Genomic DNA, 22,786 nt, shown 5'->3' on the forward strand with positions numbered 1-22,786 from the left:
GCAGTAAGACTGGTATTTGGAGCAATAGCTCAAATACAGAAAGAGGCATTTTTGCCTGAAGTGTCTTATGACAATGAAATAATAAATAATGGCACGTGGTGAGTAAATTATGAAGCATATCTTATCTTCTAAAATAAGAACCAACCACTTAACTGTATGAGCAAAATTCTTCAGCTGAGTCCCTCCCATCTGATATATAAATTTTACATTCAATTTCATAGCTGCACAAAATATGACTGTTGGAAGGAGTCACTGCTTGCTTACAACCAAAACCACATCAATATGACTAATCATATCAGCTCTCTTACATATTGGAAGTCCAATTACTTCTATTTCCAGCCTTTAAATAAAATGGCTTATCTAGAATTTTTTCACTAAGCAATACAGCTATTTTCCATTTTTTTTGAAAAAGCGCTTTTAATACCAGCCTGATGCTTCAAAATCACAAGACAGTACATATGATCACACTCAGCAGAACACATTTGCACGCTACCCAGTCAGCTTGGCTAGGCTCAAGTGCAGCCTTTCATATCCTATGAAGATTTAATAATAAAAAAAAATCAAACAACAAAGTTAGGTTTCTTAACAGAACTATGCATATTTTCTTCTTTCTGGACAAATATTGTCACCATCAATGGTCAAATAATGCATCTGCTGTAGTAGGTTTGGAGTCTACAAAATAGCAGGTCTCCAATGACTGGGAGGTTTCCCAGGGTTTTACACTGCATGACTGCTGCTCATATTAAAAGTTTGATTACTATCCTTTTATCTATTCATCTTCTGGAATCCTTCTATAGATCATCCACTGAAGAATGGATTCATATGACAAGTCAAAGTATCAGTCTTGTTTTCATCTCTTGGCCAGTCTGGATGCCTGTTTCCCACTTTCCCTCTCATCCTGACCAACAGGATGTTATTAACAGTGATGCCACTAGTCTGACTGCTGTCCATTGCAATAGAGCCTCTTCAGGAAAACAAAGTAATCACTGATGGTCATGGGAGCTCAGCTATGGTGGTCATCTGACCTAGTTGTAACAGAAAGAAATTTGAAGTCCAGTTCCTTACAACCTATGGCACATAACTTGAGTCGTACCAACTTCCACAGAGGTTGTGCAATGAAGTATTTCTATGATTCTATGATGCAACTCCCGGCCCCTGAACCAAAGTGTTTAGAGCTCCTGTGTCTACTTTTCCCCTCTGTCCACTGACAAGTAATCCTATGAATCTGTCACTACTATGCAAAAACAGACAGGACAGAAAAATCTTGGGACCTCAACAGCACTTCTGGAATTTCAGTGCAGATGAATCTCTCAGGATAAGCTTAAGAAAAAACCACCCTTGAGAGTAATATGGAGAGCTTTTGAAAAAATATCCTGTGAAATCATACAAAAGCCTAACAGTTGTGATTAAAAATTATTCTGCACAGAGAGGTGCTGGTAATGTGAGAAGCTCATGACCTACCAGAAGTCAAGTATGTTAAGTGCCCATAAGGGTTAAGAAACCCATCAGTTCAGAGAAGGCTTTGAGATTGAAGTAGCATTCTCAGAAAAAAAAAAAAAAATTATTAAGAGGAAAGCTTTCCCCTTTGTGATCTCTGGAAACACTAACTGACTTCCAGGGAGGCTCCAGCTATAGAGAACACATCTTTGGCCTGGTCCACCAACAAGAGAAAACCTCAAGGTGTGTGATGGGAGATGACACAATAGTTCCACGAAATCTTCAGACAATGGCCAGTTCAGTGGAGAAATATGCCTTTGTCCATTACATGCTGTAGAAAATGCAAGTTAGAGCCAGAGCTATTGCTTTCTAAGCTAGGTGAAAAAAGAGTCAAGCTTAACTCTAGGAAATGGACAAAGATGCCATATTGGCTCATGCCATCCTGTGTTTGATGGGGGCCAGCTGTAGCTGGCTGGGGAAGAATATAGGAAATAAAGGACAGAAGAAATCTCCGAATTCAGCTACTGATGGATTGAGTTGCTTCATTTCAACTATGAAATGGGCACTGCCCACCAGCCCCGTCTGAACCTGCCAAGGCCCAGGCTCCCACAGCAGCCCCAGGGCCACCAGCCCCTGCCCCAGTGAGGCCGCAGCAGGGTCGGGATCCAACTCTCCACAGCCCTGCCCTGCCCGGCCATGGCCCCTGCCCAGCTGGGCCCATGCCTGGGCCTACGGGCCTGGCCTCAGCCTGGTCCCAGCCCCATGGAGGTGCCCTTTGCCCAAGGCTGCAGCTGTCCCAGTGCCCCCGATGCCCTGGTTCTGGTGGGGCACTGCGCTACCCAGGGAGACCCTGATGTCCCTGACAGCCTAGATCCATGGTGCCCTGACAGGAAGCAGTTCAGGACTTCCTAGGACACCATGCACAGACCTGAAATCTCTGTCATGGACAGAGGTACACAAGTCCAAGCAAAGAGGGAAGGTGATGGCTTTACTAGGTACCAGTACTAATGTAAATCTATCCTTGCATTACTATGGTTATCATCTGCTCCATTATTTGCTGTTATACTCACTCACACACCCTGTGTGGTTTTTCTTCCACAACTACCCATTTGTTGCTAGACTTGTGCAGAAACAGTTTTCTTAAAGATGTACTATGTGACTGTGCACAAGCTGATCATTTGGAAATGCTGCAGATTCAGCAAAATGTCATCCTTAGGCCTAAACACAACCCAGGCTTGTGGTCTGCACATATTTGTATCTGTATTACTTCTCATTTAACATGAAAAAAACATCCCTCCGATCCTCCTTCAGAGCAAAACTCAATAGTTGTCTCATGTGATTTTCCTTCCTCTCGAATTCCACAGCAATCTCCAACAAACTGGCAGCAGGCGCTGATTTCAGCTGGCACTCTCAGAGCACATGCAGCAGTTCAGCATTCTGCTGTACCTGTGCCCAACTACAGACTTCACAGATGAATTAAACAAACAAACAAAAAAAAAAAAACAAAAAAAAGCCTCTGATTTCCTACCTCTAATTCTGCACATACATGGGTACATAGCACCTGACATACCCTATTCATAGGATACCACAGTTTAATCTATATGACCCGAATTGGATAGATTAAAACAAAACAACAAAACAAAAACTGTGATACTGTAGTAATTTTAAAATGTTTGGTTATTTTCAACTTGCTTGATATAAAGCAACGAAAATTGAATGGAAGGTTTAAAGGAGGACTAAAATGAAAAGGATTATAAATATTCCCCATAGTATTCAGGCCTTGAGTTATGGTTACAGAATCAATTTCCCTTTACACTTTTTTTAATGTTAGAGTAGGTACTTCTAACTGAAATATCAGAATTGATCTCTCTGGATGGAGTATAATCACTCACACAAACCTAGCAGACTACAGAACTCAGACATCAGTTCTTGCAATTCTGCCCAGCTTAGATATGACTTTAGATCCTTTTGACAGAGTCAGCACCATCTCTGAGATTGCCCTTGTTAGCTCATTTTGAGAGTAAACAAAACCAGCTTGCATGAAAGCAGCCCTAGCGTGGAAGACTAGTGCCCTGTGAGACAGCAGGGAATGGCTACAGTAGTTTCAACATATGCTGCCCTTCCCATTATTCACAGCCAATTACGGATGCCAGGGGACAGGCTTTCATGCCATTTCTCAAGAGACAAATGCATTTTTTCATTTTCCTGATGAGCCATTTATCAAAAGTTTTGTTCAATAGAGAAAAGGAAAAAGAAAAGCAGATCTCTAGTATCTCTTTGCATATGGAGGCTGACGTGAAATGAAAAATAGTGAGAGGAATTAAACAAAATATCTCTAGCCCATAAGATACCTACTCTGAGTTAATGACAGATGATTTTCTTAGTACTTGAGTATTATGATCACATACCCTCGCCCTGATAAAAGCAACAGACTTCATCAGAAAACTCACCTTTCTTGAACTGTTAGTGCTTTTATCATTAGATATAGGAGATAATTTCCTGGTTTATATGAAAGACAGACAGTTGGAACAAAGGTTTCTTACCGTTAAGGACAAAGCCATGCAAACAAAAGTGAACTTCTTGATATGTGTCGCTGTGACAGTGCTGTTGGTGTTCACCAGTTTATTGCTGGGGTTATTCTACGGTGAGAGAAAGAGATAACAAGCATTAGTGTGGCTCCAGACTACTGGGAAGCTGACAGCACCAGGGTCATTCTGTTGTATCTGACTGTCTGTGTGTATACACGTCTTTCTTTGCTTGTTTGCTTTTTCATCTAGAGCTTTCTGAGTAAATATTTTCTGCTTAAACTGATGGTAACTCCTCCTATGGTCACTGATGGCTGAGTAATCTCCCTAGTTTTCTAAGGAGTAAGTCCTATTTAACAAATTCAGCTTTGGAAAAGAATTGTAACTCTTTCTAAGGAAATACCATGTGATTTTTTTAACCTTAAAGTCCATAGCATGTTTTCACAGGAAAAATAGGATTCCATTCTCTTTTACCACAGAGTGGTACCAAATCCATATACATGTGTAAACACCCTTACTGATCCAATTAGCCAAGCAGGTAATATAAACAAAGCTTCTGGAACAGCTGGCTCTGTTAATGTAGTTTAATGAACAGAACATAATTAGGACTATTAGATGTTCCACCTTGAACGTGAGCCCTGTACTCATGTACACATGGCAGCTAAGTTTTACTTAAAACAACAAAAACTCTTCTCCAAATGTCTAATGTACCAAATGAAGCTGAAGATTTAAAATTACCCTCAGGGAACACATTAACACAAACCAGATGGTCTGTGAAAGAAAAGGAAAGGATATCAAAAGCAGGGCACCATTAGGAGCCCTACAGCAATAGGTTGTTGGGTCATGTACCTGCATTTATCCCAGGGATGTTTGAGACACACCTGGCCGTGACCAAACTGGTAAGAATGGTACTATGAGATGTAGTACAACATTTATTCATCCTTAATGTAGCTCAAGTAGAACAGCAGTACCTGACACATGGTCATTGTACCTTACTAAAGTTACTTGTAAGAAATAGGAACTTGCACAAACACATCTTGGGAATGGACAAAATGAACATAAGCTCTGTGAATGGTACACCATTTCATACACATTTGAGTAGTTGATGGAACTTTGAAACGTAAAGCTATTGTGGTGATCAGTGCAGTGATGGCACATGACAGCTTTACCATCTCAACTAAAAACCTGCTTGGAAGCTTCGGTGCATGAAAATGCTTGACCTTTGCATAGAGGCAAGTCAACTTAGAAGGAAGCTACTTCCAAGTCTTCCCTTTTTGGGAACAAGTTAATATAACTTTCTGTAAACGTTTTTTTATTACTATATGATTATTTCTTGTGTTTTTGAAGAAATACTTTCTTACTGTTAGCTTTTATGTAAATGAGGATGGGCCTTGCTTACTTCATTCATCAAGGTTTAAACAAACTGCTGCGTAGCTCAACTTTCTCATAAGGCTAAAATGACAGGAAAAAAAGGCACATCTCAATCCAAGCATGTAAAAAGGCTGTGATGAAGGAGAAAGAGCTCTCATTCATTTCTATCTTGCTGCTTCTAACACTGTCCCTGTTTGGCTCTGCCCTTCACCCTAACTCTTAACCACGTACTCTTTATTCCCATCTCTTGCACGCTGCTTAGTTCTTGAAACAAAACACCATGCAGATTACAGAGTAAAGAAGTATCCATTCCCATCTATTCATCAGTTCAATAGCGTTCACAAGTCCTCTCATAGTCAGTCAACTGTTCGCTCTGAAACAAGTGGCACAGTCCTTTAAGAATAATGGCATTATCACTACATAAAATAGCAAACAGAGTGCAGAACTAGAGCATTCCTGTTTCGTTTTAGCAAATCAGGAGTACCCTTAAACTGAGGGCAACTACTAGGCCATGAGGTTGCTCTGGACACAGAGTTGCATAAAACACTGAAGCATGACTCAGAATCTCTTGTACAAATGTGATCTCTTACAAATGTGAATTTAAAAGTGAATTTCCCTTTGAAGACAAGAATCTCACTTGTCCAGTATAGGCATTGAAGAAGGACATACTTTCTGGATCCCAAATCCCATCAGTCTGTTAAGGCAATTCAGTGTGCCTCTGATGGCCATCTGCATTACCAGTTTTCTGAATGACTGACAAAAGAAAACATTCACATACATGCAAACTGTTTCAACATCTGAGAATCAAAACAGGTTTTATGAAGTCTGAAAATAAAAGGAGGTTCTATCTCTGAGCAAAGCTTAGTTTAAGGAAACAAAGCTTGTGAAAGGCCTAGTGACACATGAATGATGCGTGACCAGGTGTGAAACACTTCTCACAGCAATCTAGAAAAAGCACTGTTTCTGGTCTGGTATTTATTGTCTGAAAGGCACAAGTGACTGCCAGAAAGAGATACCTTTATACTGTTGCTACTGCAGTTAGCACATTTTAAGCCAAGTTATTCTTAAAACATGCAACTAAAACCACTATTCCATACATTTTTGGCAATTAGATCATTGGCACCTATCTGTGCCTTATCCTAACGTTTTCTTCCTCACATTTATTCCTCCAGAGCAGACAAATAACGGTCTAATCCTGCCACCATCTAAGTCAGTAGTGCATTTTCTACCAGGTAAGTGAGACCTGCATTTAAGTCTCTTTATTACTGTTAATTTCACAAGGCAGTAGTTTGAAAGAGATATGCATTTGATTGTAGCTCTTAACACATGTGGTTAGCAGCTGTGTTTCCTGTTCCAACCCATTTTTACCTTGCAGTCTATTAATTCAGCATTCTGCAGTTTCTTTTCAGCAGCATGACCTCTGAGAAGGTCTCTGTGTTGTCTTGTACCTGAGATGTCAATTCAGCTGTATACAGGCAAGTTAGGAACTTATGACTAATGCGACTTTTTTATTTTATTTTAAATTTTCCTTGGAAGTACTGTGGATCAAATCAAAACGGTCTTGCTTCAGCTAAGTATATTCCTGAGCAAGCAAGCATTATTTTTTCATTAATATTTGGAACCAGAAAGTTCAGTTGACATAACTAATTGGTAAATAAAGAGAAGGAGGGAAGATAGCATTTGACATTTGAACTAGACTATCATAGGACATCACTGTTCTTCACACAACATATGGGCTAGTGAGTACCAATTTGAAAACAGAGCAAAACAGAGTCTAAACAAAATTAACTTTGGTTATATTTTTACTCAGCACACAATTCCAGAAGCAGTCCTTGCATTCTTATGTAATTACATGATTTGGCAACAAAAATCTTCATAGACTTGGTCAGCTAAGTCAATACTTCTAAAATAAGAGATTATCTGTGTTTACTGTTATTGGAAGAAATAACCTTTTGTTAAATATTAATATAAGCAAAAGAACCCAAACCCATGTCAGAGATAATGCAGAATCTAAAGAACAGGCTGTCTCTGGAGCAAAGACATGAGCTCTTGCATTTTGTATACTTCGTGCGACCTCATTTCATTAGCTATGAAGCTATGTCACAGTAAGTGAGGATTTTTTTTAAATCCTTAAAACAATAGCATCTGTCTATTCAAAAGGTAGCTTAATACCTTGCAACACAGAGTTAAAGTTAAAATCATAAATTAGACAACAGCTTGAAGCCACTGAAAAAATAATTCATTTAAACTAGGATTTTAAGAAAACCTTATCAATGGGACAAGGAACAATAGGTATCAAAGACAAAAGTAGAGAGAAACAAAACTACAGATGACCATTAGTACAGCCCTATTTAATCTTTGGTTGTTCTATTTTTTTTTAAAAGAATCTATTACACATATTTACAGAGACATGAACTATCTTTCTTCATCTTTGTTTGGCAGAAATTCCTCTGATATCACTGAAGCTTCCCTCAGATTAAAATGTTGTAACAGAGAGAAAGAGGAGGATCATGGATGTGAAATCACACTAGTGGTATTTACTACACTCCTAACATGGGCACTCACCTTGTCAAAAGCTGGGTATACTGCTCTAATTTCTGTCAGCCAGCCGTACGGCATGTGTCCCACAGGATAGGTAGCTGTCAGAATTGCCACTGCCTATGAAAAATTACAAGGAAACGCAAACTTCAAATCTTTGAACAGAACAGTTAAACTAACGCGGTATGCCATTTTCCATGAATACTGCCACATGGACCTTGATGCAATGAGAAACGATGCAGGAAACTGGAAGCTCTTTGCTTCAGGACCACTGTCAGAGCAGCCATCATTCTGCTAGGCACTTGAAGCTTAGGAAATATATCATGCAATAGCGCTACATTACTCAGCTTTGCCATTTCACTGTCACGCTGATACTCTGGGGTGATAGCTACCTTGAGTTGGTGTGCACCCCTCGTTCTGCTGAATACCTCCCTCCCACATTTCTCCCAGGTTATTTTATCTAGAGACACCTGAGCAGCAGAATGCATTATGGCTCATATTCCCTTCATCATATTTCATAAACGTAGATACATTTGACTTGGTTATTTGTATGTAAAATGCTTTAAGTATGACTGATTCTAAAGCAGTAGGTCTCCGTGGCTGACTGACTGGGTTTCAAACTGACTGCTATGGGGTCGGAGGCACTTATAAGACAAACAAAAACACTCTCCCAACTTTGGTGCTAATCAATTAAAAGCAAAAAACAGACAAAATCAATTCCAGATGACCATTTTGATAATGAGAAACAACTCACTATCTGCAAGTTAAACTAGGTCCCTTTTGCATTTTCACAAGTACAGACAAGAGATACATCAGACATTAAAAAGTCCATATATTCATGCAACAAGTTAATTTGCACCCTGTGCTGTTTAAAAAAACAGCATGGGAAAAAACAGTCAGATCTACAGAGTGAACCGGAATAGAGGCGGAAAGATATTCTCTGCTAACCTTCTACTGTAAATGATGTTTAATGAAACTTGAAAGAGTAAGTGGTTCAAAGAAAATAAATTGGAATTTTAAAACTGTACCCTTTTAAAATGCAATTTCCCCTCCTTATTGCTCTATTTTCATCAGAATTTCTATCTATATGAAAGCTAGTGAGATTAAAGTGAGGAATAAATAAAAGAAGAATATGAAAGATACTGAAGTTTCATTTATTTACATGATGAAGTCCAATAAGACTGTGTAGATGCAGTAACCATTAAAGAAAACAATAATTCATGGTCTAATTTGGTATGCTAAATTCCACTTGGATTAAATTACTGAGTTTTTAACACTGATCATTCTTCTTGTAATTTTCACCTGATTGATGGAATCCCAAACTACATCCATGAAAGTTTTTCTAAATGTCTAGAACAGAAGTATTTGACATGGGGAAGAAAACTCCCCATGAAAATCAACACCAAAAAAAATCACCATAATTGTGCTGGCAGTCTGAACAGGAGCTGTGGGAGTAGGTCAATGCAAGTGGACTTGCTGTCCTCATGAAGATGCTACAGCCCAGCTCTTCAAAGGCACATCCTGGACACACTGAAATTTGCTTACAGCGTTGTACAGGAGAACTATAAAACTCCTGTCTATAGTGATGTTCCAGACACTGATGTTATCTGTGTTGCCTGCACCTCCTTTTACAGAGGCAATTAGTTCATAAATCAGGGAAAGCTGAAATGTGACAATTAATGTTAGTGTATAAAGACCAGCAAATCACCAACTATGACATGTATCTGGAGACAGCCTAATAGCAACAAAATGCAACAGGCTAGTCATGAAACATGATGCATCTAAAGTCAGGTATCAACAAGAAATGCACAATTGATCTCTGCTAACCTGCTCTGCCTCCCCTTGTACCAAGACTGCTACTTAACACATAGACTAATCCCTGATTTACACATGTCGAAGTGCTAGGTTTCCTAAATTTTCTCTCCACAGTTGCTGTAGTCACTGGTAACTTTTGAGTGAGTGAAATATGTGGTATCTTGTATAACAAATTATTAGCTTTGCTGAGAAAATACTTGTTAGGCATCAGCAGTTTCAATTTTCCTTTTCATTTAGTATCTTATGACTTTGTTTTTCATAGAGAAAAAAGGTGAGAGATTTGCTAATGGCTATGTGGATCTACACCTCATCCCACTAAAACTGGCAGCAAGGGTCCCTCGAACTTCTTAAGAGAATAGGTCAGCTCCTGATGAGCATTTGGTGAAGGCTTTGCATTACAAACAGAAGTCCTGCTACCATCAGCTGTAGGAGACCACATGCTACAGCTGAATAACCTCCAGAGAAAAAAGGTACACTGCATATCCCAGCCAAGAGACAGATGTTCTTTATGTGCTTCCTCATGTTTTCTGCCCTATTCTGTGTAATGCACTGGATTCTAACAGCAGTATTGTTTCACATCTATTTGCATAGCCGTAAATATATATGACACAGAACAGCAGCACATGCGACTACTGATGACTGTCCTAAAATCTCTGGGATTTGAATGCTCCAGCACATACCCATATGTAGAGCTTGAAATCATGGGATGCCAGAACTGTTCAGTGAAAAAAATCTACCGGTCTTGTTAAGGGTGAGATGCCTGGTAGAAATGCTCACGTTAAGACTCTGAACAATCTTCTTCTAAGGATAAAGAAATCACTAAAAAGCAATTTATTTAGGACATTTTTTTCTTGCCAGTATGGCTGAGAAGAGAAACACAGAGGCAACTCCATGTAAATGATCGTTTACTGACTTTCTCACCTCTGTGGCCGAAGAACTGCCACCTAGGTCCCGGGAAACAAAAAGGTTGACAATGGGCCTACTTATTCGCTGAGTTGCCAAAATTAATGCCAAAGGCCACCAGAAGCTCAGCATCTTCCTTATTGTAGCCTCTCCCTGCAACAAGGGAAAACAAACAAATAAACAAAAATAAATAAATAAATAGCTTCAGAAAGAAATAAGTTGAACTGAATCAAAAGTACAGAGAAAGCATTTCTGCTTTTCCCACCCACCATCAGTTTGGTACATTCATTTCAATACGCTTCAATAGCAGAAGGCTAAAATATTTCCTCCTTTTCACCTATAGAAATATTGATTCAAAATATGTTTTGAAAAGTATATTTCATCTACAGTAAGACTGATTCAAAAGACTGTGTCATGGATCTCAATAAATAATGCATAAGGTATCTGCATAACATGTTCTGGCTACTAGACAAAGGAACATGAAAGCCAATGTAACATTCAGAGAAAATGAGGAGTTTTGAGACATTCTTCCCTGTGAAATAAAGCGTCCACTTAGTTCATTCTGTGCTGTCTCACAGCACCAAAAGGAGAGAGCTCAGCACTGAGATGCTAAGTAGACAGCGCATCAATAGCACCTAAAGCACTGCCTCATGTGCTCCGTAGCTGTAATGGTTTCCATCATGCCTGTTTAAATGATGTTTTTTCCTTGCAGGATGGAGAAAGCAGGCCCTTCATTCACAGTGGTTTAATAGAGCCTTATAACACAAAAAGAAAGTTTATTTAATCAAAAAAATCACCACGTATTAAGCCATACCCCCATTTCAGGCCCACTTCTGTCAGGAATGACATCATGTATGTTCCTGTAGTATCCCAGGCATAGTGTGGTACATCGGACAAGTGCTCCCATGTAGAGTGACAAGATTGGGATCAAGAGAGGCTCCCTGCACTCCAAGTGACTGTGAAGCAAAATGGCTACAAAAACAACCTGCAAAACAAACAAATAAAAGATTAGTAGTTTGTCTGTCTGTTTCTTCAGGGCCAATGTGTCCCCTGGCTGACTCCATGCTAGTGCATTTGAGCCAACAACCACGCGTGACTACAGTATCTGACTTGTAGCATTTAGAAACTTCAGTTCCCCTCTGCATTCATACAAATGAGAAGAACAAGAGTTAATATTATACAGAAGTTATATAAAAAGTACTTGAAGGTATGGGCAGGTGTCAGACTAGGGGCCATAAATAGGAGGCTGGCATGCAAGCTTGGCAAAGTCTGGCAGCAAGCACATGGTTGAGAGTCACTCTTCCCAGGAGAATGTGGTATGCTGATACAGACTGAGGCTGGAGACGTCCTTCTAGGTTCAGCTTCCAAGCCCTGCTTTCTTTTTTGGGGGCGGAGCAGGAATTAAATAGCCAGATGTCTTAAAGTATTCACTTCAGCATTTAGAAGCAGTCTTAATTTATCCTGATTTTGTACTTTTTGAGTGCAATTTCAGTATTTCTTCATTCTTTCTTGAGCTAAGTGCCATATTGATGTAACCAAAAAGGACTTTTTGGCTCATGAACAGCTTATAATTCAAACATTTAAAATTAAATGCTCAGTCCAGAAAATGAAAGGAATTGATTAATACAATATAATTCTTTTTCATTAAGTAAAGAGCTGACATGTCTGTTAAATTCCAAGTGTCTCTGGATGATGGGCACAACTGGGAAACTAACTGTGTACAGTTTTGTGAACAGCAGCATCAGGAATAACGCTGCCAGGACAAGCCGGCATTCAAGTGAGTTCCAAGAAATACATTGTTCAGGGGCAGGTTCCCTCTTTCATTGCTAGAGCTTAAGAAATACTTAAATCACACTGTGAAAATGTTTATTAGGGAGGCCACGCTGTTTGATAGGATTTGCAAAACAGCTCATTTGAACTCCACAAAAGAATCCTTCTTCATTAAACAGAAGTAAAGTCAGCCACAAAATGTGTACATGAAGCTATCCAAGGAGAATTATCTACTGCCTGTGCACCTATTGCCTATGTAGGGAGTACATGTAGGTGTAGGCAGCTCTGGGCTAGGGAGAACCACACATTTTTGTCTTCTGGTTTTACGCTTGCTCTGTTGCGATATTTTATTACAGGCTGGAGACAAGATGACAGGTGTCTTATTCTTCACAAGTTTGGCACCCCACTCACCAGCCACCATGAAAAGGGCATGCGTACCATGGCCAAAATAGGAATTCCAGCTTCTGTATTTAGGTGTAAATGACCTGACATGCATCTAAGGTCAGCAAACTTTGTAGGTCACATCAGAAGAAGAGCAGAGCCTGGGTGTTAAAGTCATTTAAAGTAATTGGTATTATCTTCAGGGATTTAATGCAGTATTGTAAAGGGACAGACATGCCAAACATAGAATAGCAGCTGACTGAATGGTTTAACCCGGTTTATAGTTTGCTCCTACTTTGTGTGAGGGAAATGGTACAGAAAATTGAACTAAGTGCTGTTGACTTCTTATTTCCTTTGATGTTGTCCTATTATTATAGTCTTTCTTGCCCAGTTATTACCTCAGCTGGTAATGAGGCAGCACTGTAACTGCTCTGCAGGCTCTGGGATCTTCCATTCATAACATGGTCATAAATACTTCAAAAAGAGGGCTCTGTGTTGGTTCTCAAATGGTACAACACTGGCCATCAGCAATGCATATGAATATTGTTTTACAAGCATGTCCCATGCAAAGCAACAGGACATTTAACACCTCCCTCACAAACGTAAATTCAACATTGGGTCTTCCCTCTATCACCCAGAGAGTATCACCACAGATATAGCTTCTGCTTCAGATCCAAGTCTTCAGCTTTTGGTCCAGTAACAAGAACAGTGCTATACCAGCACTCAGAAGATGGTTTACACCCCTGCATTTCAGCAGATTAGACATCATGTGCAAAACTGACAAGTGGGCTGGAGAATCAAGCCTTAGCTTCCCTGCCTACACTCCCCACTCCAGATTTCATTGCAACTGTGTGAAGTGTGGGGGAGAATGTACACAGGGGAGAAAGGTCTCTATCAAAGTACTGCCTCAGTTGGTGGCAGTCATCAATCCTTCTGGCTGACTTCTCTTTCCCCCAGGTGTACATGTGTATATATAGCTTGATTCTCAGCCATTGTAGCACAGTGTCTGGAAGCGCCAGAAGATATGTCCCTAACCCAAACAGTCCTGGCTCCTTCTCCTGTCATTGCTTCACGACTGACTTGATCCAGTCAAGTGAGACCAGCCTAAATCACAAATGTCAGCAAAGAGTGGGGAAACTACCAGAGAACAGTGCACAAGATTATTTTCTCTGGTGTGCTGTCCATGACAGAGAGAGAAGGCAGTCTCTGTGCAAAAGCATTACTGTTTAGGAAAGCATCGAGTCCATAACACAATTGAAAGAGTGACTGCCAAGAGGAGGCATTACCTGAGCTATGACATCTGAGATGGAGGCACATCCCACCAGGAAACTGTACTTGTGTTTCAGCAGAATCCCAGCATGGGTCCATGCCTGAAAAAAAAAGGCAGAACAGAATGTGTGATTATGGTATTTGTTAAGGATTTCAGGTCCCAGAATGATGTTTTTTATACAAAAAACTTACACAGCTTTTTTACACCAGCAGCACCTGGTGTGAACCTGGGCAAATGTTAAGCAAGTAGGGCAGAGAAAGCACTACTGCATTTAGTTCCTCTTTGCCCGGGCTGGCAGGAAGAATGGGAATAATTTTACAGATTGCATAGACATTTCTGAGCAGGATAGCCAATAAGAGTGTTCCTTCTATACAGATGCTGCAGAGGTTATCATACTAAATATTCTAAGGGAAAAATGTTTCCTGTCATTCACCAGTTGAATGCACCTCAGAAGTGTATTCATAGGCTATATTGAGCCCTGTCTTAACAAGAAAACGATCCAACTTCTTTTCACTGTCAGCTACTGTGTTAAGTGGAAAAAGCAGTGGAGGCATGCTATGAGAAGGTTATCCTTTCTGACTTTTACATAGAAGTACTGGAATTAAAGAGAGCTGCCATGTCTTTGTTTACATTGTGCAGGCCACATGCAGTCAGCCTGGTGATCTGGAGAGCAGCAGCCCACCCACACATGTGGCTCTCTTCCCCATGCATTTGAGATACACTGGACTAAGCTGCACTTGCAAAAAATGATGGTAACAAATATCTTTTCAATAAATCTGCTTTGAGAAAGTATTGATCTATGAGCTCTGCAAGTGACTTGGGAATGCGCAGCAAATTGAAATCGTGCAATACAAATTGTATTGAGAGGACACATACAGACAATCTGTGCAGCCCATCACAAGATGACCAGTGCTTTCTAGCATGCATATACAGTAACTCTGCTAAGGCAGCTGAGGATTTTTACATTTGTCATGATCTCTGGATGTTCAACTCCACCCAGATGCTTTTTCCAGGTAGCAGAAGATGATGTGTTCATGTACATCCAGAGCTATTGCTTGCAAAGGACATGCCTTCCTTCTGCAGACCTTCAGCTTCCCATCAGGTAACAGACTTTGCAAACTAAGGTCACCAAAGAAAAAAATAACATTGATATTAAAATTCAGTTCTGAATCATGCACTCACCATGGCATCCATAAAAGGGAAGGCAGCAAGATAAAGGAAGGCCCTCCGAGTTTTACTTCCCACTGATTCATCCACATGGTGTAGCTTATTAATAATGTAATACCCCAAATCGCTATATGCTGTAGAGATACAAGAATAGGAATGAATAATAAAGGTTACGTTATGGATTCTGCATAAGATGCTCAGAAGTACCCAAAAGAGTAGGATGCCTACAAGCTGTGAGATATACCCACTCAGCAAACAGCTGCAGGGGCTGCAGGATGTCACAGCCTCACCAGCTGCTGTTTATTACTAAGGAGTGCTCTCGCAGCCCTTTTTCAAGTAACCTTTGGCAGAGGAGTGATAACAAATGGCCGGGTTGGGAAATGGGTATAGTAAGTGCCACATCTGTTTCCTAAATGAACACACTGGTACTCCAGAAAATCTACTGCTCTTTCATTAACTCAGGGCTCTTTGTTAGAAAAGCTGTTTTCACCAGACACTGTGTATTTCATGGGATATAGTGCCGTATAAATTCTGAAACCACCTATTGCCACTGCATTCTCATGACATTACCTGTAAACCTGCCCAGAGCTGTAAAAGGAGCACTAGGATTTGCGAAGACATGCAATAAATCACACTCATTATGCTCCAGTGAGTGACTCTCCCTTGCTCTGCCTAATGACCACCTCTGCTGGGACCTGTCAGGGCACAGCACAGCTCACTGCGCGTTCGCTGGGCAGCCTCTAACAGCTCCTACTCTCCTTCCTCATTTACAGCTGGCATCTCAGGAGCCACAAGTCTGAAAAGGGTGCTTTGCACTGATGGAAATCAGGAGGTTGCTGCTTCCAGTCACCAGTGTATTTGCTGTCCAGTTTCAACCTCTGATGAGGAGAGTTTTTGAGAGTTTTTGCGTGAGCCTCAATCCAGACAGCCATGACTGCCCCAGATATGTTAAAATGGTAAAAACTCCCCATTTCCCTGTGCTGGTCCCTATCTACTACTGCTAGGCTCAGTCTCTCACTTCACCTGGTGATCCCCAAGCTGGGTAGCTATCCTTCTGATCCACTCCCAGATAATTTCAGTTGTGTCCTTCCAAAGGGACAGAACTTTACAACTGGACTCTAGCCTTTTCTGCGTTCAGGGAGGCCAGCTTAGCTCCTTAAGTACTCATTTAATTGCTGCTAAGTTCAGTCACACATGAGCCACAGCCCCTTCTTATTTTTGTATGAATATTCATACACCAATTTTCACTCATTATTTCGAAACCACTCTGTTACATATGGATTTCTGTGTGGTTACTCCTTGTAAAAAGCTGCTTTTATGGCAGGCCAGTATGCCCATTTATCTGAATTTACTTATTTGAAGAAACAAGAACAAATTCGGAAGGCATGTGAGGCAAGTTGCCTCTGAGGGCCAGATTTATTGAGTTCTCTTTTAGGTCCCATTGACGTTGCTTTAAACTTCTCCTACATAAAAGATTTAAAACTTTTGCAGGAAACACACCGGTCTTATTCCCCATATGGGGAGTAACAGAATCCAAGTCTACGTGCTGAGGAACCTCCTCTTGGGGAGTGATCTCCATCAGCAGTGAAATAGGGGGAAGACACCATGCTGCAGAATTCATCTGTGCTCTCTGTGCACTCTGCCCTCTGGTCTTCTCCTGCTTTAAAGGAGATTTTTAAAGTGCTTAGAAAATAGTAAGTAATGAAAACTTTTTTTTTTTTTTTTTGGCTCTTAAAGCCATTATTATGTTTAACTTTTTTTTTTTTTTTTTCCTTTAAGTTTAAATAAACAGAAAAATTCACAGAATTAGAGAGGTCAGAGACTGCATTACTCTCACTTCTAGGAACAGCCACTTCACCATAATTCAGTTGAATGGCAGGGCACTCTCAATGGACTTAAACTACCACAGCCCACAGCACCAAATTCTTAAGATTTCTAGGGATATCAGCACTGTGCTTCTGTAAGCTTTAAGATTTGTCTTCCTCTCCCCCATCCACAAGAAGTCTAATCGCAGTTTTTAATGTGGCTTTTATTTTAAAATAATAGTGGCTAAGCTTAAAAACTAGTTTTAAAATTCTCAACTATTTTCTTCAACATGTCAGTGAAAGCACACAATCACTATTACTGGTGTCAATGAACGTTTCCATCCTCAGAAAGAAGGACTCAGCAAGCTGAGATTTACTGACAATTATACAGGCATGTGTCTCTGAGCTGTGAATAAAGCAATTGCTGATGCAATTAGAACTTAACCTTGGCAAACCTTACATACTTATTATGAAGCACAGAACAAAATTAATAACAGACAACAGAGCTGAAGAGTATTACATGAATCTAAAGCAGATGGCTATTCCCATTCCTTGCATCATTTCAACCAAAACAGAGGAGTCCAACTCCAAGACAAGCTGCCTGTTTACTCTCCTGGAATAACTCACTTATTTTGATATCTATGGATCAGTTTTGCTTCTGATATACCAGCATTTAAGCAGGAATTCTTGCTTCTGTCTTTTCTAGTTGAGTCGTAAGACCTGGGTGCATATGAAATGACAATGAAATACTGTGCACCTAACTGGATCTACTCTCTTCTACACTGATTTCTCTAATGAGCTGATTATAACCACATAAATTTCAGACATCCTTGAAATAACTGAACACACGCTTAATGATGCCAGCAGTCTCAAAGAAATAGCCACACTGTAGTCATTTTGGGGCTATCTACTATCCAGTATGTTATATATACATTGTAAAGAAAACAAAAAGAAACCCTCACAGGAAGTGATATCACTTACTTCTATGTACAGAGCTGCATATGTCCATATTCACTTTACTGGAATAAAAAATCAATAACGAAACAAACAAACAAACGAAAACACCAATCATTTTTTTTTGGGTTAAGTATGTGGGTTTTTTTAGAAGCATTCCATATTTATTCTTTGGTGCCAGTTTTAAATATTAACTCACTTGAGAAGTAAACATCTATCCTGCTGCTAGTCAGAAAGATACCTCACAGGGCCAAAACCAGCTAAGTGATTTAGGCAGATAAGAAAAGGACAATTTGCTAAAAATACAAAATTATAATGGCAAGTCCGCAATTGGAGATGGCACAGGTTACATAGATTTTGCGATGTCTTTGATTAGCCTGACATAAAACAGAAACAAAAGCCTGGGTTCCCCATGCAAAAATTCAGATGATCAGGACGTCTTGGGTACTGCATTTCTTTTTTTTTTTTTCTTTTTTCTTTTTTTTCTCACAGCAATGAATGAATAATAAAACCAGCTTATGAACATCTCAGTGAAGACTGATAATTGCAGTTATCATCTTCTGTGATCAGCTGTAGTTACGAAATTCAATTAGTTAATTTTTCCAAATTACCAATGTCCAATGGTCTCTTTGGGTAGGCCAACATCTCGTAAGTCTCAAAATTTGCCTGTTTTAATTAAAAAAAAATATATCCTAAAATCAGCTGTGGTTGTAGGCTTTCTTCATTCTTCCTTCGTCCTGAACAACTTGCTGAAAAGGAACTGCCCTTGTTGTGGAAGAAGAGCTGGAGCAGCTGGGGAAGCAAGTTACTGCTTTAACAACAATCACTTGAAGATGCTGAGGCAGGACATGTTTTTAATAAATAACATCATCTCTTAGTAGACAAAAATAAAAAGTAAGCTTGGATTATATTCCAATTTGTGTTCCTGTGCTTTCATCTTTTTCCAGGGCAAAAAGTGTAGTACAAACCAGTACAGTGGCCATGTCAGAACAGGACTGACTGGAAAAAAAATAGCTTGGTTTGGCATAAGCTCTACTATGATTCCTAGTCATGGAAAAAATCCAGTAGTGTTACACTGGAAGCAGTTGGATTACACGTATACCTCACTTCTTCTGCAGATCATTAATGTATATGCAGTGACCATACATGCAGGTTCAAAAAAATTACTAGCTACTGCTGACATTTTCACCTGTGCAGGGAGGGGCCCTTGCCCACTAGGAGATCAGTAATAAACTGGCACAAACAACAGGGTCACTCATACTTATTGGCCATCCAGTCTGCTATGTTTGCCTTGCTACTAAAGTTGCAACCTTTTTTTTCTTGGTGATGCCAAATGATCTACCATGGAATTTTGGTCAGGTGCAGGAGGCACCATTGAAAGGTATCTACTTAAGCAAAGAGGCTGCTTCCTCTTTGGAAATAAACTTTTGCAGTATAGTATTTCTCAGTAAAGTAGTGAAAGGCTGAACAATGCTGTTTTCTTGCCAAAGAAGATGTGCATATCCTTCATGACACCAGTGTTAAAAGAACTCGCACAGTATGGAGGACTTACCAGCAGCACCTATTAATGCATTACGTTAGCATACTGTTCTATAATTTAATGCTCTATTCTCTTCTCTGTCAAACTGGTAGTTTATTAAAATGTCAAAAGTATGCACAGACAGGTTTATCATCTTGAATTCCTTCTCTTATAGCCCAATATTCCCACTCAAAAGCCTATCTCTGAAATAACTAGATGCTTTAGACTCCTTCCTACAAGGAAACTCTGGTGGCAGTAGCTGCTCCCAGAATAGCACAAGAGAAAGAAGGCAGCCTACTATCTTCTATTTCCAGATCACAAGTGAGACAGCAAAAGCAGGAATAACATACTGACCAAGGCTTACAGCAGCACTTTAAGCGAGAGAAGAATAAAGTTTCAGTTGCCTTTCATCAAGTCGTTTCTTGGTTCTTACTGCTACCTGCACAGGAGAATGATAGGAACTATTGGTGAAGATACTGTGGATGTTCATGGGAATGTAGTACAGTGATGACTTAAGGACCGCATGCTGTGAGTTTGAGTGGTTTGGCTCAGCCAGTCACTCCCACAGAGGACTGTGTTAGCCCCTATGGGGGAACAGTAGTGGGGAGCTGATGCTGAAGAAATGAAGGCAGTTGAGTGAAATCGTCTGTTTTGATATTTCAAACAAGTAGAGGCTGCTGTCTGTGAGGCACTGTGTGTACAGACTGCAAAGAGTCTCTATCACAGTTGGAAATGTGGTGATTCATTGTGGTCACTGTGTTTCTACCACCACTTGTTTTCTTCCTTCTGACCTTCTGTACTCCTTATTTCTTTGGCTTTTTTCTTCTTTGTTCCTTCTCCTGGGCTTCGACATCCACAGCAAGCAGTCATGCCATCTTCCTTAGCCCCATACATACGGCATGCAAAAGAAATTCAGTCCCTTAAGTGGTGTTTGTCTCAGTTTTTCATCTGTCAAGTATCAGTAACCTGAATTTCTCTCTCCTGTAGATAGTCTGCAACAAGCTCGTGGCTGTTGGGGAGTAGCTGCAGATCCTCAGAAGTTGCCTGTCTGCCACTGGACTCCTTCTCCTCCTTCTGCTAGGAAGACTGTGCATCTGTGGGTCAGAAAAGAATAATCAGGATTTGAAACATGTTCAAAGGAAATTTTAAACACAAAACTTGGCACCATCACCCAGGCAATTGGTGCTAGAATCTGACTAACTCCATTCTCTCGGGCGCTCTGCCAGTCTCTGCTGTGGCCTTTGCATATTTTCAGGCATAGACAAGTTAAAATACTAAAAAATATTTTGCAGTCTGCCACCATAAGCAGCTGAAAGATTGTGCAAAGCCCTTTAACCAATGGCTTTAAGGCATGGAAAGTACAGCCTTCATATTTTATTTATTTTTTAATATCTGCAGAGAGGGCATTTCAGAAGTTCTGAACTCAGCAGGGCTCTATTTCCAGGCAAAACCAAAAGACTTATCTGGCATGTTTTCAAATGGCTGCCCAAACAACTCTCCTCAATAAGAAGTCTCACATGGAAAATTCAGCTGCCTTTCACCTGGATATTTGATAGTCATACTTTAAATGTTCTCAAAATCTGTAATAGCTTAAAATGAAATTTTGAGTGACTAGAAAATATTTCTTTTATCCAGTTGGCTAAGACAAAAACTTTGACCAGGACTGGTGGGGAAACAAGTGTGCAACTAGAATAGCAGCTCTGGGGGCTGAAGAAACATTCCAAGCAAAGAAACTGGAAAGCCAAACTTACAAATGGCCCAAAGCCTTTAACACCAGTGCAGTGAAACAGCCTCAACTGTAAGCACATCAAGGAAGTGACCAGTTGATACTGGTGAAATAAATTAACTTCAACATGGATTTTTATCGTGGATTCAGCTTACAAAGTTAGCAACTACTTAACCCTGCCACAGACTTGCCATGGCTGGTGAGCCATTACTGCAAGCATTTATTATGACTGTAACATAGAGAAAAAGTAAACAGTATGGGGCTGCTGTATCAGTGGAGGAATAAGAGACACTATGGTGAAACAAACTGGAGTGCTTGGGAGGCACGTAGGGCCATTAAACACAGCTGGCATCCTGTTAAAGGGTAAGAGCAGTGGGCTTCATATCTGACTGCTCTACCCAGACAGTAGCAGTATGCTGAGCAAGTGCTGTTCTTCAGACATGTTAGTGTCTGATAATGAATGGTGCCCCGCTTCCAGGCCACTCCATAATTTCACAGCAATTCAGGAAATTGCCATCACACTCGCTTTTCCCATTCAGCTGTCACAGAATGACCCCCTACTGCTGGTCAACCAGCTCCATCCTACTGCCCATCAACCAACATGTGCCTCCACAGGCTGTAGTGTTACCTCCCTCCACCCTCTTCTCAGAGCTCCCAGCTATTCGGATTGTACCTGTAGAACGAAATGCACTCTGCTTCTTCCTCCAGCGTCCTTTATTCCTCATTGCCGAGCTAGAGAGGTTTCAGCTCCGTGGAATGAGCCACAACATGCAGAAAATGTGGTGCAGTTCTTGGAGAGGATGAAGTTGCAGCCTTCCAGGTCATGTGGCTTTTTTATTGTTGTGGTGCTGGTTGATCCTTGGGTTGATAAGACATTTCTCCAGGCTATCAGCAATTGGCAAATCCTGCGGTTGCCTTACTTGTCATGTTCAGTTCAGAACTGCTTGTGTATTTCCCTTGTTTCAGAGTACACTGAGAGAGCTGACCTCAGTTTGACATAAAGTGCTGTTTGGAACTGCTTCTTCTTTCACAAGTTAATTACTCAACAGAAGTGAATGATGACTAGCACTAGTAGAGAGTAATACCTGATATTTCAATGATGTTGCTGACCTACTGACTTAAGAGACTTGTACTGCATGATAAGTAGCAAAGGAACTGGTACAGAGGGAGTAACTAACAACGCCACCAAGATCTGGCAAAGAGCTCTGCCTTCAACATCTTGAAGGCTGGCTACAAAGTGATGTGCCAAAACCATTTGGGCAGATAGTGCTAGGTGCTACCTAACAGTAACACTGAACTATCTGCTTTAGGCAACCTGCCAACCTTACCAGAGTTTTGCTCACACACCTGACTAAAAAAGATTAGCAGCATGTTGAGCAGCCAGGCAGGTGAGCCCTGGAGGTGGAATATACCACTTAACAACCTGTTTTAACAGTATTAAAAATTGCATGGCTTGGGCATGCTACCAACACAAGAGAGTTTATCCCTTCTGCATTTCCCCTTGTACTAACAAATGAAATCTTAAACCTACAAATTAATATGTTTGAAGACTAGCTGAAGGAAGCAAAATAAAAGATGTGTTAATTAGATGTGAAGTAACCTTAC

General features: G+C 40.3%; 1 protein-coding gene and 1 long non-coding RNA gene across 2 annotated transcripts in view; both read right to left on the bottom strand.

Annotated features, from left to right (window-relative positions):
* ANKH (ANKH inorganic pyrophosphate transport regulator) overlaps positions 1-22,786 on the bottom strand; it is a 100,906-nt gene that overhangs the window by 17,805 nt on the left and 60,315 nt on the right. Inside the window, exons 3-8 of the mRNA XM_084511113.1 lie at positions 15,193-15,311; positions 14,027-14,110; positions 11,404-11,574; positions 10,608-10,742; positions 7,899-7,991; positions 3,981-4,076 (exon numbers count right to left, since the gene is read on the bottom strand). Coding sequence (XP_084367239.1) covers positions 3,981-4,076; positions 7,899-7,991; positions 10,608-10,742; positions 11,404-11,574; positions 14,027-14,110; positions 15,193-15,311 — 698 coding nt within the window. The remainder of the gene's footprint in view (positions 1-3,980; positions 4,077-7,898; positions 7,992-10,607; positions 10,743-11,403; positions 11,575-14,026; positions 14,111-15,192; positions 15,312-22,786) is intronic.
* On the bottom strand, positions 18,389-22,777 carry LOC311432672. The gene is made up of 2 exons (XR_014690235.1): positions 21,855-22,777; positions 18,389-20,549 (listed from the first exon to the last, which is right to left on the bottom strand). It is a non-coding gene; the product is annotated as an uncharacterized lncRNA (long non-coding RNA).

The sequence above is a fragment of the Aythya ferina genome (genome assembly GCF_964211825.1).
Source record: "Aythya ferina genome assembly, chromosome: 2".
Taxonomy (NCBI): Eukaryota; Metazoa; Chordata; class Aves; order Anseriformes; family Anatidae; genus Aythya; species Aythya ferina.